Genomic DNA, 19,075 nt, shown 5'->3' on the forward strand with positions numbered 1-19,075 from the left:
ATAAAACAGCGATGAAATGTTCAGGTGAAATCAGGTTATGTTGAGAGGACTCTGTTCTGTCAAAGAGGATAGGTGCTCAAGGCATCCATCTTCTCCAGTGCATCATCAGTCACCCTGACTTCTCTGAGAGTGAGACAAAGAAAACAAAGAAAAAAGAAAAGGAAGCTTTTCTTTTGTTTGTACTTCTACCATCCTCTATTCTCTATTCTCTGTTCTCTGTTCTGAGTCTGTCAAGGACAGTCAAGGTTGATCCCGTCAGTTCTATGGGTCACACATCCCTCCCGGAACGTTCACAACATTCCAGCAACTCTGATTGGCTGCTGGGCTCACCGGGGTTCCGGCGAAGGGGGCGTGGTCACAGTTCTCCTGCCAGGAGCGGTTGAGGCTGAGGACGAAGTCCTGGAAGAAGGGGTGTGTCCTGTTGAAGACGGAGAAACCCAGGATGTTGGGGCGCAGGTCCACCACGTCGTCCAGTCGCAGCAGAGAGAACTCCTGCAGGGGGAGGGGCCACAGGAAGGTGGAGGGTTGGTGGGGGGTAAGAGAGAGAGAGAGGAAAAGAAGAGAGAGAGAGAGAGAGAGGAAAAGAAGAGAGAGAGGAAAAGAAGAGAGAGAGAGAGAGGGGGGGGGAGAAGAGAGAGAGAGAGAGAGGAAAAGGAGAGAGAGAGGAAAAGAAGAGAGAGAAAGAGAGAGAGAGAGAGAGGAAAAGAAGAAAGAGAAAGAGAGAGAGGAAAAGAAGAGAGAGTGAGGGAGAGAGGAAAAGAAGAGAGAGAGGGAGAGAGAGAGAGAGAGAGAGAGAGAGAGAGAATAATGGTATTAGGTCGTGTACAGACAGACAAGTGCCCAGTAAACATGTCAGGTATAGATCATGTTTATATCTGTGTAGCGTAGCAGGGGCACATTAGACTGAGTGGAGCTCTGTGTTAGTGTAGCAGCAGGGAGGTCAGGGGGCTGTCAGGTGACTCGTGGAGTAATGGCTCCTGGACAAGTGGGTGAACTCTGAAGGCTAATTTGCCGGAATGGGGCAGTTTTATTCCACTGTGGTGGTGGTGGTGGTGGTGGTTAAGGTGGAAAAAGAGTCTGGAACATTCCATATATCCTCCACTACACTACCAGCCAGAACCATCCTGGGGCGCTACAAGGCCAGAACCAGAACCAGCCTGGAGCTCTACAGGGGCCAGAACCAGAACCATCCTGGAGCTCTACAGGACCAGAACCAGAACCATCCTGGGGCTCTACAAGGCCAGAACCAGAACCAGCCTGGAGCTCTACAGGGCCAGAACCAGAACCATCCTGGGGCTCTACAGGACCAGAACCAGAACCATCCTGGGGCTCTACAGGGCCAGAACCAGAACCATCCTGGAGCTCTACAGGGGCCAGAACCAGAACCATCCTGGAGCTCTACAGGGCCAGAACCAGAACCATCCTGGGGCTCTACAGGGCAAGAACCATCCTGGAGCTCTACAGGGCCAGAACCAGAACCATCATGGGGCTCTACAGGGGCCAGAACCAGAACAATCCTGGGGCTCTACAGGGCCAGAACCAGAACCATCCTGGAGCTCTACAGGGGCCAGAACCAGAACCATCCTGGGGCTCTACAGGGCCAGAACCAGAACCATTCTGGGGCTCTATAGGGCCAGAACCACCCTGGAGCTTTACAGGGCCAGAACCAGAACCATCCTGGGGCTCTACAGGGCCAGAACCATCTTGGAGCTCCACAGGGTCAGAACCAGAACCATCCTGGAGCTCTACAGGGCCAGAACCAGAACCATTCTGGAGCTCTACAGGGCCAGAACCAGAACCATCCTGTAGCTCTACAGGGCCAGAACCATCCTGGAGTTCTACAGGGCCAGAACCATCCTGGAGTTCTACAGGGCCAGAACCAGAACCCTAAGCTGGCAGAAAGTTGTGGTGGAGGAGGAGGAGGAGGGGAGATGGGAGGGTAGAGGAGAGGAGGAGGAGGAGGAGGAGGGGAGATGGGAGGGTAGAGGAGAGGAGGAGGAGGAGGAGGAGGGGAGATGAGAGTGTAGAGGAGAAGAGGAGGAGGAGGAGGAGGAGGGAGAAGAGGAGGAGGGGAGATGGGAGCGTGTTATTGAGGATTGAGAGAAAAGGGGGAGAGGATGATGGGGAGAATAGGGGGAGAGGAAAAAGAGAGAGAGAGGAAAAAGAGAAAGAGGCTGTAGAAGACATGAAACTAGGCTTCCGATATTCGGTAAGGTGTGTGTGTGCGTGTGTACAGTATGTGTGCATGAGTGTGTGTATGTGTGTGTGTCTCTGTGTGTGTGTGTGTGTGTGTGTGTATGTGTGTGAAGAATATACAGCCCCTGGGAGCAGACCTCCCAGACACACAGCAGCACACATCCCTTGGCTTAGCTACGCTGCATGAAGCTGGGACTCACATCACATCAGAGACACACTGCACTGGACACACGCACACATTCACTCACACACTCTCTCACACACTCACACACAGACACACACACACACACACCCACCCCCCCCCCCCCCCACACACACACACCACACACACACACACACACACACACACACACACGCACCCCCACACAGAGACACACACACACAGACACGCACACCTCCACACAGAGACACACACTCACACACAGACACACACACACACAGGAGCCCAAGGAGAGACACGGGAGAGACCTGGACCTGCATAGGGCCATGGAGGACAGAGAGACATGAGAGAGAAAGAAAGAGAGAGAGAGAGAGAGAGAGAGGACACATAACCACCACAGAGAGAGAGAGAGAGAGAGATTAAAGGCTGCTGAAAGGACGACAGAGAGTGATGAAACAGCAGCGGTAGATATGGCGATATAAAGATATGGGGACAGGGAGAGAGAGAGAGAGAGAGAGGGGGGGGGGCAGGCAGAGGTTAGCCTAACACAGAGAGACAGAGGTTTGCCTAACGCAGAGAGACAGAGGTTTGCCTAACACAGAGAGACAGAGGTTAGCCTAACACAGAGAGACAGAGGTTTGCCTAACGCAGAGAGACAGAGGTTAGCCTAACGCAGAGAGACAGAGGTTAGCCTAACGCAGAGAGACAGAGGTTAGCCTAACGCAGAGACAGAGGTTAGCCTAACGCAGAGAGACAGAGGTTAGCCTAACGCAGAGACAGAGGTTAGCCTAACACAGAGACAGAGGTTAGCCTAACGCAGAGAGACAGAGGTTTGCCTAACACAGAGAGACAGAAGTTAGCCTAACGCAGAGAGACAGAGGTTTGCCTAACACAGAGAGACAGAAGTTTGCCTAACACAGAGAGACAGAGGTTAGCCTAACACAGAGAGACAGAGATTAGCCTAACACAGAGAGACAGAGGTTAGCCTAACACAGAGAGACAGAGATTAGCCTAACGCAGAGAGACAGAGGTTAGCCTAACACAGAGAGACAGAGGTTAGCCTAACACAGAGAGACAGAGATTAGCCTAACACAGAGAGACAGAGGTTAGCTTAACACAGAGAGACAGGTAGAGAAGAGAGAGAACAGAGTCCTGAGACTGAGTTAGAGAGGAGACGAGAGGAGACAGTCAATTAATCAGAAGCCCTAGGGTGCAGCAAGCAGCAGAGGAGAGGAGGAGAGAGGAGGGGGGTAGGTGGAGACAGAAGGCCTCAATGAACTCTCACAGTCACACACACACACACACACACACACACGCAAGCGCGCGCACGCACGCATATGGGGTGTGATTCGTGCCAGCGTAACAAACACTCAGTGCTTTCGTCGCCTGCAATTTCAAATAAGAGCGCGCACGAACTGGTGCTGACGGTACTGCAGCGCCCTCTATTGACAAGAAACACGTGTATCTGAACATTTGTTTTAAATTGCGAAGAAAGAGTCATTCAGATATTAGGCTTTATTAAAAACAAGTTGCTTAACATGTGCGAATTCCATTTATTGAGAATGCATTACCAATTGGCAAGGACGAGATTAGAACCAGCTATGATTTAAAGGCAACTGACCTTACACGTGCGGCCGCTAATTAACACGTCTGCTGCGCTAGCAAGGCACTGGCACGTTTGACACGTCGCTTGGCAATTTCTGCACACATTACAAGACGTACGTACGTACGTACATCTATGATTTTACCAAACTGGCCCAGTCCCAATGTCCACCCTTGCAGACTCGCAGACTTAAGGGCGCGCTCCCGCGAAGTCCGCGAGGGCTTAGGGGTGTCCCAATGTCAACTCGGCAAGTGCGTGAGGGCTCTCCGGCAGCCATTTTGAGCCCTTTATGGCCCCTTCCCGTAAGTCTGCATTTCTGCAGACTTAGCCCAAGGGAATTACCCACAGTTCATAGCGTTGTGACGTGAAACACGGGGTTACCTGAAGAACAGCCAATAAACAAGCACGGACAGATCAACCAACCGTAACGTTCACGTTACAGAACAAAATATGTTTTCATGTTTTCAGCTGGACTTGCTTATCTGCACAAGTAGCCTTATAATTATTTTGGTTTCATTATTTTAAGTATGGGTTATTAACCCCATGGGTTTGTATAATGTGATTTGTTTAAAAATATGTAGGCTATGGTTATAATTTACATCGATTTCTGTTGCTCTAAATCATATGATTGCCCAGTTAAAAGCAGTATGACATTAATTACCCATTTCGGTGCAGTGTTCTTTGAATTGAGATTTCCAACATGAATATGGAAAGAGTTGTGAGGTGCAGGAATGTGTATACATAATATATTATCATTCTTAAGTTAATACTTTTGGATTCATCACAAACAAGAATCACAGGCAGTAATGTAGTTCGCATATGACCACAAAATGAAATGATTTCAAGTTGAACAAATGTTTTGAGGGTAACACAGAGAGTTCTGATAATGTAAAGGGGATTTGACTCAGCCAAAATTAATTTACACGAAGGCCTACAAGAAAAACATGTACAATTTACAAATTGATTTAAAAAAAGCCCCACGCCCACAATAGTAAGAAATATGTTTTCACGTCAACGTAATGTGATGTCACAAGTGCTGTCCCATTCCTTGTTATACCAATTCGAGCCCTTGCAGCCTCTCACACTCGATCACTTCACCAGGTGACGTCAATAAGTCTGTGAGGGCTCAGGGCTTGAGGGTTTAGGGGGGACATTGGGACTGGGCCATTGTCATGTGTAGTGTTGGTGTCGCATATGTGAGGCGCATCTAAAGTGTTGCCGTCACGCACACGATGCGCAATACGTGTAAACAACATGTGCACAGCGTCTGCGTTACAGGTACGTTACAGCTATGAGACGTCTGTCTCTCCATTGTTTGTCAATGGAAATTATACACGTGAGTTTAGACGTTTGATGTCATTGCGTCTTCTTAAGTAGGCGCAAGTCAAGCGTTTCAGTATGGTGTGCTGGCACTAATCACACCCCAACGCACGCACGCACGCACGCACGCACACACACACACACACAGCACTCTTAACAATTCTGTCAATGATACAATCCTTGAGAATCACTCAGCTCAATGGCCAAAATAAACCAGCAAGGAGTCACAATCCGGTCCAAACTAGGGCTGCGTATACAGATGTAAGAACATAGGAATAGTCACCTGACCGCTCTTGATTTAATCAGGTTAATCCGGGCCGTTCTGTTGCCAGAGTTTAACGGCACTGGCTCAGAAGAAATGCATTTAGCCTGCAGCTTGACCGTAGCTAGACGGCTACAGTAGGAACTGGACTGCGCTCAGCTTTTCCCAATGCTATTTATATTCAAATAAACCTGATGAGCTGGGGGGTGGGGAGGATCCAACCAACGCCAACAGTCACCAACAACATTTCTATCCCCATTGTCCAAGTCCGGTGCACATCCGCTGCTTTTGAAATAATCTCAAATCCAAGTTCTAATTGTAATCTCTAGCTGCGCTGCTGTGATAACAATATATTATAGCCTATTATTACTAGGCTACTGTTCATAATTTATTTAGTTATTTATTTAGGTAGCCTACGTTATTTTAAATGTGCACCAGCCATTTAACACAAACATAGATGTAAATGTATTTGTTGGTTACAGTAGGCTACATGGAACGCTGTGCTCATTGGAGAGCATGCTGCGCTCAGCACAAAGTTGGATGAATGGATGGATTTATGGGAATCCTGAAAAATGTTGATTGCGCTCTAAAATCAAGAAAGTGTAAAGGTAAAAATACAGCAACACAGTAGCCATGGTGGTTTAAAGAGCAAAGTGCAGGTTGATTTTTTTTTAAATGAATTTACATTTTTGAGCTCATGATTAGGACACCTTAAAAAAATCCCCACCAAAACCATCTTTACAGACACCAAGGGCAGAAATATGGTGGGAAAAGGTGGCTTTCTGAGGTGCGCGGCATTTTTTTTTTCTTCATATTTCAGCGATGACGTAGGAAAGGGGAGTCCTTGACCCTGCGGGCTGTAACAGTGAACTACGTGCTGTAACAGTGAACTATCAACAGCAAATGACCAGCCGCAAGATAACACATCAGTCCTCATAATTTAAAGCAGTATCAATTACACAGAGGTAGGCTAATGTTCTCCACAAAGCACCAGAATGTGGACTGCAAGTCCCTGTTCACACTGCCCTCCCAATGTCCTGAGCACCTGTCCTTTCTGCTAGACTGGTACACTGCTCTCTAAGAGGTGATCAGAGGACAATACCACAACGAGCTGGTCATTAAGTATGCCATCTCTCTCTCTCTCTCTCTCTCTCCCTCTCCCTCTCTCTCTCTCTCTCGCTCTCTCTCTCTCCCTCTCTCTCTCTCAAGCTCTTTCTCCCTCTCTCTCTCCCTCTCCCTCTCTCTCTCTCTTCCTCTCTCTCTCTCTCTCTCCCTCTTTTTCTCCCTCTATCTCTCTCCCCCTCTCTATATGTCTTCAACACATCACACTCCAAGGTCACCCAGTACATCGGATGCATCTGAAGAAACAAACACACACACACACACACACACACACACACACACACACACACACACACACACACACACACACACACACAGAGAGTTATGCTTGCACTGTAGGAAGACTTTGAATGCGTATGAGGTGTCAGGAGAGAGGGGCGGACGGTGTGTTGGCTGGGAGGGCAGAGAGACAGGTCCCCTCAGCCAGCTGGTCCTGAGCTCACCTCCTCTAACATAGACATGTCCCCTCAGCCAGCTGGTCCTGAGCTCACCTCCTCTAACATAGACATGTCCCCTCAGCCAGCTGGTCCTGAGGTCACCTCCTCTAACATAGACATGTCCCCTCAGCCAGCTGGTCCTGAGCTCACCTCCTCTAACAGAGACATGTCCCCTCAGTCAGAGGGGTGAGGAGAGAGGGGTGAGGAGAGAGAGGTGAGGACTGAGGGGTGAGGAGAGAGGAGTGAGGAGAGAGAGGTGAGGAGAGAGGGGTGAGGACTGAGGGGTGAGGAGAGAGGAGTGAGGAGAGGAGAGAGGGATGAGGACTGAGGGGTGAGGAGTGAGGAGAGAGAGGTGAGGACGGAGGGGTGAGGAGAGAGGAGTGAGGAGTCAGGGGTGAGGAGAGAGGGGTGAGGACTGAGGAGTGAGGAGTCAGGGGTGAGGAGTCAGGGGTGAGGAGAGAGGGGTGAGGAGTGACAGGCAGCCAGCAGTGAGGAGGAGGCGAGGTTCGGGGAGAGAGGGGAGGAGGAGAGGGGCAGGAGTGAGTGGAAGGGACACCGGTTGTGGGTGAGGAGCTGACAGGCTGGCAACAGTGAAGGGAGGGAGGGAGAGAGGACCTGACAGGCTGTTGGCCTGACAACCCTGTCACCTGCTGATCAATCCCCATCCAGGACACGAGCCAACCCCCCCCACGCCTTCCGCACAAACGCACACAAACACACACACACACATGCGCGCCAACCCCAACTGTTCACTCACCGTCATCCCTTTTGACATCTGGAGTGCTTACTCACTCTCTCTCTCTCTCTCATGTTTCTCTCTCTATATTTCATTCTCTATTTTGTCTCTGCTGCTTCCTCCCTCCCTCTTGTGACTGATCTGAGGTTCAAGCTCGACTAAGCCAAGCTAAGCTCGACTGGCTCAAATATGGCTCCACCTTTCCCTACCGCCAAGGCCTCTCTGCATTAACAAACACACACACACACACACACACACACACACACACACACACACACACACACACACACACACACACACACACACACACACACACACACACACACACACACACATTCTCTCTCTCTCTCTCTCTCTCTCTCTCACACACACACGCACAATAGTCCTGTTTTTATGTATCACTTTTACTTGTGTCAGTCTGTATTGTGTTTATATGGATTCATCATCCATGCCCCTAGCAACAAGAGGACAGACTATCACCCATGTCCCTAGCAACCAGAGGACAGACTATCATCCATGCCCCTAGCAACCAGAGGACAGACTACCATCCATGCCCCTAGCAACCAGAGGACAGACTATCATCCATGTCCCTAGCAACCAGAGGACAGACTATTATCCATGTCCCTAGCAACCAGAGGAACGACTTCGTCCATGCCCCTAGCAACCAGAGGACAGACTTTCATCCATGTCCCTAGCAACCAGATGACAGACTATCATCCATGTCCCTAGCAACCAGAGGACAGACTATCATCCGTGTCCCTAGCAACCAGAGGACAGACTATTATCCATGTCCCTAGCAACCAGAGGAAAGACTATCATCCAGGTCCCTAGTAACCAGAGGACAGACTTTCATCCATGACCTTAGCTATCATCCATGTCCCCAGCAACCAGAGGACAGACTGTCATCCATGACCTTAGCTATCATCCAGGTCCCTAGTAACCAAAGGAAGCAAAGCTGTGCCAGAGATAGGGCTTTGATTAAGTAACATGTCTGCAAATTACATATTGATTTTCCTGATGATAAAATATGAATGAATATGATCCTGTGTGAGGCTCAGTAATACTCCCTGGCCCCAGACAGACGCTCAGTGCGTAATAATGCAATCCTCTTTTGGCTCAACTGTGATAATCTAATAGGCTAAGTGTTCCGGCTGTGTTTAGAGAATATGTCATTTCACGCTCATACTGCATCAATTGGCATGAAAATTCTGTCTGAGCTGGTAGGTCTGAGGAGGAGGAGAGAGGAGAGAGAGGAGGAGAAGACGAGGAGGAGGAGAGTGGAGGAGGAGAGTGGAGGAGAGGAGGAGAAGGACAGTGGAGGAGAGGAGGAATAAAGAGGAAGAGGAGGGTAGAGGAGAGGAAGAGGAGGAGGAGGAGAGGGAGAGGAGGAGGGTGGAGGAGAGGAAGAGGAGGAGAGTGGAGGATAGGAGAAGAGTGGAGGAGAGGAGGAGGAGAGTGGAGGAGAGAAAGAGGAGGAGAAGAGGAGGAGGAGAGGAGGAGGAGAGTGGAGGAGAGGAGGAGGAGAGGAAGAGGAGGAGGGTGGAGAAGAGGAAGAGAGTGGAGGAGAGGAGGAGAGTGGAGGAGAGGAGGAGGAGAGGAAGAGGAGGAGAGTGGAGGAGGAGAGGAAGAGGAGGAGAGTGGAGGAGGAGAGGAAGAGGAGGAGAGTGGAGGAGAGGAGGAGGAGGAGAGGAAGAGGAGAGGAAGAGAGTGGAGGAGAGGAAGATGAGGAGGAGAGGAAGAGGAGGATAGTGGAGGAGAAGAGGAGGGGGAGAGTGGAAGAGATTAACTAGAGGTACATTATTTAGTAGTAGTAATAGTTTCCAGTGACAGCGCAGGACGAGAGGTAATGTTTTCGGTGGTGTGCGTGAGTGAGTGCATTCGTGTGTTTGTCTGTTAGCAGGATTACGCAAAAACTACTGGACCGATTTTCATGAAACTCTGTGGAAGGGTGTAGCATGGTCCAACTTAAAACCCATGAAATTTTGTAATGGATCCGAAGCACGGGTCGGGTCCACGGGCCGTCCAAACACAGTCGGACTGGCCATTTACCTTTTTGGACTATGATCACACAAAAACTACCAAACCGATTTTCATGAAACTGCAGGAGTGTATCATGGGCCATAATGGAACCAATTACATTTAAGAGCAGATCCGAATCATGGGCCGGATCCACGAATTAAAACAAAACCTATAACGAAGCCAGCTGTGTGGGGGCGCTAGAGACGCGGGGTTTGGACAGGGGTGTGCGGGAGGAGAGCCCAGAGTGCACCGCTCTGGCCCTGCTGACTGTGACCCAAGGGGGGCGCCACAGACACGGCCAAATACAGACACCCATTCACCTCCAGTCATTTCGACCTCTCCCCAGTGAATCACAAACCACCCAAACACGGCTTGCACGGCCATTCACTTCCATTCATTTGGACTAGGATTACACAAAAATTACCAGACTGCTTTTCATGAAACTCGGTGGAGGAGTGAGACATGAGCCAATTTAGAGCCCATTCAATTTTAGCACAGAGCCATGAAATGCATTCAGGGGCGGAGGTCTGTGCTCTCTGAACACCATTTTAATGCCTCTGCCAGGCGGTTGCGGGTTGTCCGTCTGTCCGTACGGCCGTCCGATGTTTGTTAATGCAGTATCTCGGGAACGCATTGATGGAATTTCTTCCCCTTTGGTAGAAATGTTCATTGGCACTCAATGATGAACTGCTTAGATCGTGGGGGTCAAAGGTCAAAGTTCAAGGTCACTGTGACCTCACAAAATATGTTATTGGCCTGATGAACACAATATCTCAAGAAAAGCTTAATGGAATTTGTTCATATTTTGGTAAAATCTCCAGTTGGACTCAAGGATTAACTGATTACATTGTGGGGGTCAAAGGTCAAGGGTCACTGACCTCACAAAAGGTGTTTTTGGCCTGCTGAACATGACACGGCTTGACAGAATTTGTACATATTTGTCCAAAATCCATCTATCCATCCATCCATCTTCATCCGCTTATCCGGGGTCGGGTCGCGGAGGCAGCAGTTCCAGCAGGGGGCCCCAGACATCCTTTTCCCTGGCAGCATCAACCAGTTCTGCCTGGGGAATCTTTAGCCGCTCCCAGGCCAGTGCGGAGATTTAATCCCGCCACCTAGTCCTGGGTCTACCCCGCGGCCTTCTCCCAGCTGGACACGCCTGGAACACCTCCTTAGGGAGGCCTCACTAGATGCCTGAACCACCTCAACTGGCTCCTTTCGACGCAAAGGAGCAGCGGCTCTACTCCGAGTCTCTCCCGGATGACTGAACTTCTCACCCGATCTCTCAGGGAGACCCCAGCCACCCTCCGGAGAAAATCATTTTGGCCGCTTGTATCCCTGGCCAAAATGTCCAGTTGTACTTAATTTGATTATTGGATTAGATTTTGGTATTCAAATGTCAAAGGGCAAGGTCACCATGACATCACAAAAGGCACTTTTGAACGCTAATGCTAGCTAGCTTACGCTAATGCTAATACTAGCTAGCTAATGCTAGCTAGCTAACGCTAATTCTAACACTAATGCTAGCTTTAGCTAGCTAGCATTAGCGTTAGGGTTAGGTTAGAAGTTAGTTAGGGTTAGGGTTAGTTAGGTTAACTGCAACTTGCATTGTTGGGCGGAGGCATTTAGCGGCAACGTGGTTTTTCTAGTTAATTTTAAAATTAATATTGTCTCACCTCTGGATTTGATTGATAACTCTATAATATAAACCCTCCATTTCACAGTAACCGCTCTACTGGATTTCTGAAAATCTTAGTGAGGCTGTCTAGAAGCTGATAAAATACCTTTAAAACATGTTTAATAGGCGCATAAATCAAAACAAGCCACACATCTTCTGCTGAGTGTTGAAAATAAATGACCGCTTTTGAATGCATTATTCAGGATTAGGCTATATCCGACTCCGAACAACAATAATAAGACATAAATATTAATATTAGACCCATTTATGAAGAAAGTATATTAAATATGATCCACTGAATAATCTGGCTCAGGACTGAGGCCAACTGGCTCGATGAATATTGCAGTGGGCAGCATATGCTGAAAATCAGACAACACTGCAGTAGAAGAACTACCACCCTCCCATATCCACCCTGTCCTCTCTCTCTCTCGCTGTCTCTCCATCTCTCTCTCCTTTCCTCTCCCTCTCTTCTGTCCCCCTCCTTCTGTTCATCCCTCTTTCCCTGGAGAACGTATAAAGGATAAAACGATGTAGAGCAAATTAAGTTTCAGACATGAAACAGTATGAAAGGCCATTCCTGCCCATTACGAATGAATTGCCCTCCAGGGGAGGGGAGGGGGAAGGGGGGTGTAGTGAGAGCGTCTGAACAGCTGACAGTGTGTAACTAGACAAAACACATACTGCTCCCTGGTATCACTACAGCAGTGGGGTAGGGAGCCGGTAGCTGAAGGTTATAGAGGAGAAAGGAAGAGAGAGAGAAAGAGAGAGAGAGGTGGGGTGGGGGTTGAACTTCAAAGAGTTTAAGAGAGGGAGTGAAAAAGGAGAAAGAGTGAAAGAGACGGAGAGACCCGGATGGAGGGGAGGCAGGAAGGCTTTCCCTCCCAGGTGAGGAGGGAGAGAGAGTCCAGTCAGCTCGTTCCAGAGAAGCCTGGAGCACTGATCTCCATCGTTCTCAGTGGGCCGAGGAACTTCCTGCACCTCAGGACCCAGAGCTACTTAATCACCTCACTGTAGGGCCCGAGCTGGTGCTAGAAGCTAGCTAGCTCTACTGTAAAAACAGAGCTGGTGCTAGAAGCTAGATAGCTCTACTGTAAAAACAGAGCTGGTGCTAGAAGCTAGTTAGCTCTACTGTAAAACAGAGCTGGTGCCAGAAGCTAGCTAGCTCTATAGGGACAGAGCGGACTGCTAGGAGCTAGGGGAGTGTACCTATGTTTCCCGGGTTCTATGTTCCCCGGTCTTAAAAAGGATCCTATGTTCCCCAGGTCCTATGTTCCTTGGCCTGAAAAAGGATGTGTTCCCCAGTCCCAAAAAAGGGTCCTATGTAAAAAGGTTTAACAAGTCAAACCTGAACAGTAGGCTAGCGTAGGCTACAGCATGGGTGTAGGCCTACGTTGAGCAGGGGCTCTGTTTTTCAATAGGGCTACACTATCAGATGAGACACATTCAGGTCAAATATTATGTTCATTAAAAATATTGCTAACGGAAGAAAATAAGGCTGAGTGTTTGGTTTCTTATTTTCTTCCATCATTATTACCGTTACCGGCACCTCTCCAAGATAACGGTGTGCATTTTCCTATCTCTTTATGAAAAACAATTGCTACTGTCGGCATATGGATCTAGTTCTTCAGGGGGAACATAGCGATGCCCCTGGAGCGAGCAGCTCTACTGTAAAGTCATACTGTACCAAGGAAATAGCTGGTGGAGCCTTGTAGATCAAATCAAATCCCTGGCAGCAAACACAGTCTGATAATGGCCATGATGTCTCAGAGATGGGGAGTACAGTAGGCCTAGCCTGACCTGCCATAGAGTTGAGAGAAACAGAATGCGAGCTACTCTAGCGAGATCAGGATGGTCTCACCAGGCTAGAGTCGGCCTACACCCACTTCAGAACATACAAGGCTGTCTGGTGACTTACGCAGAGGAAAGGACACGGAGAGAGATCACCATGACCGTCCTCCAGGTAACAATCTCACTAGGATACGCAAGGAGTGTAGGGGGGGGGGAGTATGTAATAAAAAAAAAAGTATGTTATTTTTATTTTATAAAAGTAATTGCAAAATATATAAAAACTACATAATATATACAAGAATTGGATGAGCAGAACGATATGCACGAATGAAGTAACAAGGTTTAAATAAGAAATAAATACCTGTCTATCTGCTAAGACTCCCTAACAGACTGATTAATTAATACCTGTCTATCTGCTAAGATTCCCTAACAGACTGATTACGTAATACCTGTCTATCTGCTAAGACTCCCTAATAGACTGATTAATTAATACCTGTCTATCTGCTAGGGCGCCCTAACAGACTTATACCTGTCTATCTGTTAGGGATATTGGGATTAACCAGGCCTGCGTCTGGGTCTGCGACACCCACCCCCCACCCACAAGCTGAGTCACTCTAGAGGAACAGACCTCCTTGTGTCATCCAGGAGCCACTGGTTGCTATTCTGGCTAGGCGAACCATCGTAGTGACTGCTATTCTGTTTGGATGCTCCTGGGTGTTGTGTGTGTGTGTGTCTCTGTGCACTGACTCTTACCTTTCCTATTATCCAGGTGATTGATTGTCGTGTCTATACAGGGAAGCACAATCTTCACATAAGCTGTGGAGGCCATCATGCATTCCACACCAATACATTTCACTGTGCAGTTACACTAGAGCACTGACTGACAATGTTGGGGGTTTAGGGCTCTGTATTATCATGGAGTAAGGCAAGCAGAATGAACTTTTTCTCATTCAGGTTACCCTGCCTGGCAAAAGTACTTGAGACTGTAGTAAATAACCAACTTAAATTATTTCTCTCTATCAATTCAGTGCTCAGTCCTCATCAGTCTGGCTTTAGAGCCCAGCATAGTACAACCTTGGCGATTACTTTGGTTTTGAATGATATTACTTCGGCCTTAGATGAGAAAAAAGCACTGTGCAGGCCCTATTTATAGACCTTCCGAAAGCATTTGACACAGTTGATCATTCACTACTACTGAATAGACTAGCTAGCATTGGTCTAGATGAAGGTGCCCTCAGCTGGTTCCAGGACTATCTATCAACTAGGCGCCAATGTGTGAGAGTTGGTCATGCCCGGTCTGAGTTCCTGTCCTTAACCAAAGGAGTCCCTCAGGGTTCAGTGCTGGGTCCTGTCCTTTTTACAATCTACATAAACAATATTGTATCTGCATTGAATGGGTCATGTCAAGCACATCTTTATGCTGACGGTACATTCTATTGTTCTATTCTATTGTTCTGCAGATTCTGTGCAGTCAGCCACTGAAAAGCTGCAGCTTTCCTTTACTGCATTGCAAGAGGTCTTTTTTCATCTTAAACTCGTTCTCAACGCTAGCAAAACAGTTTGTTATTTTCAAGGGCTAAAAATATTGATTATGATAAATTACAGATATCAAAAAATGGCACTCAAATAGAGTCACAGAGTACAAATATCTAGGCCTGTGGATTGATGAAAATTTTTCTTTTAAATACCATGTTGAGAATCTTGCCTCTAAGCTGCGCCAGAAGGTTGACTTTCTGTATAGAAATCGATCTAACTTCCTTCGGTTCTGTAGAAAAAGGGCTATTGAATCAATATTTTTTATCTGTTCTTGATTATGGTGACGTAATTTATCGGCACGCCGCAGCCTCTGCATTGAAACCTCTGAACTCTGTGTACCACTCTGCACTTAGATTCATTACAGAAGACAAGTATGATACACATCATTGTATTCTGTATAGTAAAGTTGTTTGGTCATCCCTAGCAGCTCGGCGTGACATTCACTGGTATCTGTATATCTTTAAGGCAGTTATCGGTAGACTATCCCCTTATATTGCCGCCCTACTGGACTGGAACGTTCGTTCCTATCAGACTCGTTCCAGTAACTGGCTTGTTTTTAAGGTCCCTCGAGCTAATGCAGAGCTTGGCAGGACAGCGTTCTCGTATGCTGCTCCAAAGTCTTGGAATGACATTCAGACTCAGTTGAAGATGGAGGTTCTCCCTTCAATCACAGAGTTTAAAAACATGATCTCTGTCTTTGGTGATTGGAGTTGTAATTGTTTTATTTGATGTGTGATGTGATGTTTATTTGATGTGTGTTGTGATGTTTATTTGATGTGTGATGTTTATTTGATGTGTGATGTGATGTTTATTTGATGTGTGCATTGTTCAATCGGTGATGCTGTAAATGAGGTGCATGGACCTCAGTGTCCTTTCCAGTTTAAATAAAGGTTTTGAATTCATTCATTCATTCGTGCAGGATGATGGTGGGTGAGGAAATGTGAATATGAACACATAACCTCGTAGAGTTAGAGAATGAGAGAGAAGAGAAGGGAATGGCAGAGAACGAGAGATTGCAGTAGAAAGAGAAACATCACAGCATATTTCCTGCCCTTTATTGGTCCTGACTGTTGATTAAAAAAACACCAGCAGTGCTTCACAAGTTATGCTGTACCCTGTCCCCTTCCCACAATGCACCAGGCCTGGGTCACCTACCTCTGGTGTGGAGAACGAAGAGAGAGAGAGAGAGCGATGCCTGGTGTGTGTGACTGTAGAGTATCTGTGCACATACACCTGTGTGTTTTGTGTGTGTGTGTGTGTGTGTGTGTGTGTGTGTGTGTGTGTTTGACTGGATGCCAGGGAGAAATATTCAGCCTATTCCCGACAGGCAGGCAGACAGGCGATGGTAGGCAGGCAAGGCCACCATGCCCCAGCTAATTCAGTGTGTGTGTGTGTGTGTGTGTGTGTGTGTGTGTGTGTGTATGTGTGTGAGAGAGAGAGAGAGAGAGAGAGAGAGAGAGAGCTCCACTGGCTCTTTGTCAAGCACAGCTGCATAAAGATGACGGTTGTGACAAGAAGGATCATAGCCGTGTGGAGGGGAAATGGAACATGAAGAACAAAACAAACAGGGCCAGGGGACAGTGTGTGTGTGTGTGTGTGATAGCTCCGGCATGGTGATGAGGATAATTTGTCAGTCAGCCAACCATGAGCGTTAACATGGGCACTTGTGCATCCGTGTGTGTGTGCGAGTGTGTGTGTGTGTGTGTCTGAGGCTCTCAGAGTGACGGTGTGATGCTCGCTGGGCCTATCTCATGCTTCCCTAACCTCCAAATGACATTAGGCATGCGTTGGTGTGGTGATGAGGCGTGCTGAGCCAATGTGATTTACACTGGCGGTGAAGGGTGGTCGGGAGGGACAAATCACTTAGAAAACATGGAGGGAGGAGAGGTGTGTGTGTGTGTGTGTGTGAATATGGAGCTGGTGTAGAGCGCTGGGCTGAGGATGTTGTAATTCTGTCAATTCTGACACCTCCCTGTTTGAATGTGTCTAGGAGGAAGAACTCACACAGTAGACAGATCCTGCATCTGTCCATCTAGTCCACCTCTACAGTAGAACTACCTGCATCTGTCCATCTAGTCCACCTCTACAGTAGAACTACCTGCATCTGTCCATCTAGTCCACCTCTACAGTAGAACTACCTGCATCTGTCCATCTAGTCCACCTCTGAGAACATGTCCTCTCTGTGGTTTGAAACAAGATGTCAATCTTTAGCTCAATGATGAGTTTCCTCAAGTTCACATCCAGTTCATCTAAGGAATACCTGAAGATGATTTCAGGGCAATGACGCTTTTTGGAGAATGCCATCTTGTCTGTTCTACATTCACTGGTAGGACGTTTTATGAATAGGAACAGGATTCTGGAACAGGTCCTAACTTCCCAGTCCAATCTCGTCCATCTGCGTCCATATGACACAGTTTGACACCATGCAATAGGCCTGCATACGCCAGAACTCTTCCTAGCTTGCAATACATATGCCCAAATAAGAGTTTGTTGTTAGCTGGCTTCGTTCTAAGTTTTGTTTTCATTCGTGGATCCGGCCCGTGATTTAGATCTGCTCCAAAATGTAATGGGTTCTAAGGTGGCCCATGATGCACCCCTCCATTGAGTTTCATAAACATCGGTTTGGTAGTTTTTGCGTAATCATAGTCCAAAAAATTAATGGAAGTGAACGGGCAGTCCGGCTGTGTTTGGGCAGCCCGTGGATCCGAGCCGTGAGTTTGTAAGTTGGCCCATGCTACACCCCTCCACCAAGTTTTCGAAGACGGCACACTCTTGCCAAAAAATGCTTGACTATGGGATGCCCATGGACCATAGTCCTAGTGAACCCTTCATGATGCGGAAATAGCACACACATACACTTTAATAGTGGATGCCGCTAAACCACTCTCATGGTCTACCAGGTGTTGGAGAAACTCCAGAATCATCTCAGCCAAGCAAGACTCAGGTGTGATATCCCTTTCTCCACACCATCACTCAAAAGCGGCCCACTGGCTGGAGTAAACCATAGCAGTAGAGCCCGCCGGCGCAATCTGAATAGTACTGATCACCTTCGGAGTCCTCAAACAGACAATCTCCACCGTTCAATTGCCAAGCCACCAGCGGCCGCCCCAGTGTCAGAAGCACTCAAATTACACTCTGCCTGGGTCGCACCCTGGCCAACAACGGTAAGATTAGGCCCACTGGTGGAAAAACAGAGCAGCGCCTTCGGCCAGGTGGCATGCGCGAACGCGTCCACTACTAGCAGAGGCTGGTCCCGCTGACTCAGGGACAACCAGAGAGGACACTTAACATTCTCTTTCAAAGTGAACAGGTCCACCTTTGCCATCCTGAACTGCACCCAGAGTTGAGCTACAGAGGATGTAGGCTCCACTCACCTGGCTGTGGCCCGCTGCGGGACATCAAGTCTGCCCTGACATCCAGGCGACCGGCTATGCGCCGCACTTTCAGACACCACAGGTTGACATGAGCACATCGCCACAGTGCCATCAGCGGTTAAGTGCCGACAACCAAACCTTTCCCTGCCGGTTAATGTGAGCCACTGCGGTTTGGTTGACTGACCGCATCATCCCATCACGCCCCCGTACCAGTTGGTCAAAGTGGCACAGCACCAGCGACCCCATCTATAATTCTAGTAGGTTGATGTGGCACCACTCTCCGATGACCCATAAACCACCTATGGCCTGGGAAAGACATGTACCACCCCAGCCATCTAGAGACACGTCTGTGAAAACTGTGACGTGAATTGACAATTGAATTGAATTGACGTGAATTGTCTATTGGAACGCTGTGCGCAGTTATGTGCCAGCCGCTCCAATAGCTGAGGTCCACTTCCAACAACCTTGGTACCAGCACAAAGCACCTTTGGGTTCGTCTCAAGTGCAGCAGACTCAGTGATACCACCACGTGAGCTGCCGCCATGAGACCCAGAAGTTGTGTTACTGACAAAACGACTCCGGGACGGATGCAGACCCCTGTCACGCATTCCGAAACGGGGAGTCTTGTCACCTCATTTGTATATTCAGGTGGCAGTGAAACGATGAAGTAGCACGCGAGGCCAAACCTCTCGAGGCTCAAGGCGGACTCAGATCTGCAGTCAGCAGAAAACATCAGACCCTCTTTGGCATGCTGTGGCCCCATCCAGCGGAAGCAGAGATGTCCCACCTCGCTGTTGATGGTGCTGCAACTATAGAATTCCTCAGGCAGACACCGCCGGCTCCG

At 48.3% G+C, this 19,075-nt stretch overlaps 1 protein-coding gene across 1 annotated transcript in view; it reads right to left on the reverse strand.

The window, feature by feature from the left end:
• Positions 1-19,075, reverse strand: part of grik4 (glutamate receptor, ionotropic, kainate 4) — a gene marked incomplete at both ends in the record, with an annotated part of 186,394 nt that overhangs the window by 54,342 nt on the left and 112,977 nt on the right. The window contains one exon of the mRNA XM_084441735.1: positions 331-492. Within this exon, the coding sequence (XP_084297861.1) occupies positions 331-492 (162 nt within the window). The remainder of the gene's footprint in view (positions 1-330; positions 493-19,075) is intronic.

Source organism: Borostomias antarcticus (assembly GCF_949987555.1).
Source record: "Borostomias antarcticus genome assembly, chromosome: 1".
In the NCBI taxonomy this organism is placed as follows: Eukaryota; Metazoa; Chordata; class Actinopteri; order Stomiiformes; family Stomiidae; genus Borostomias; species Borostomias antarcticus.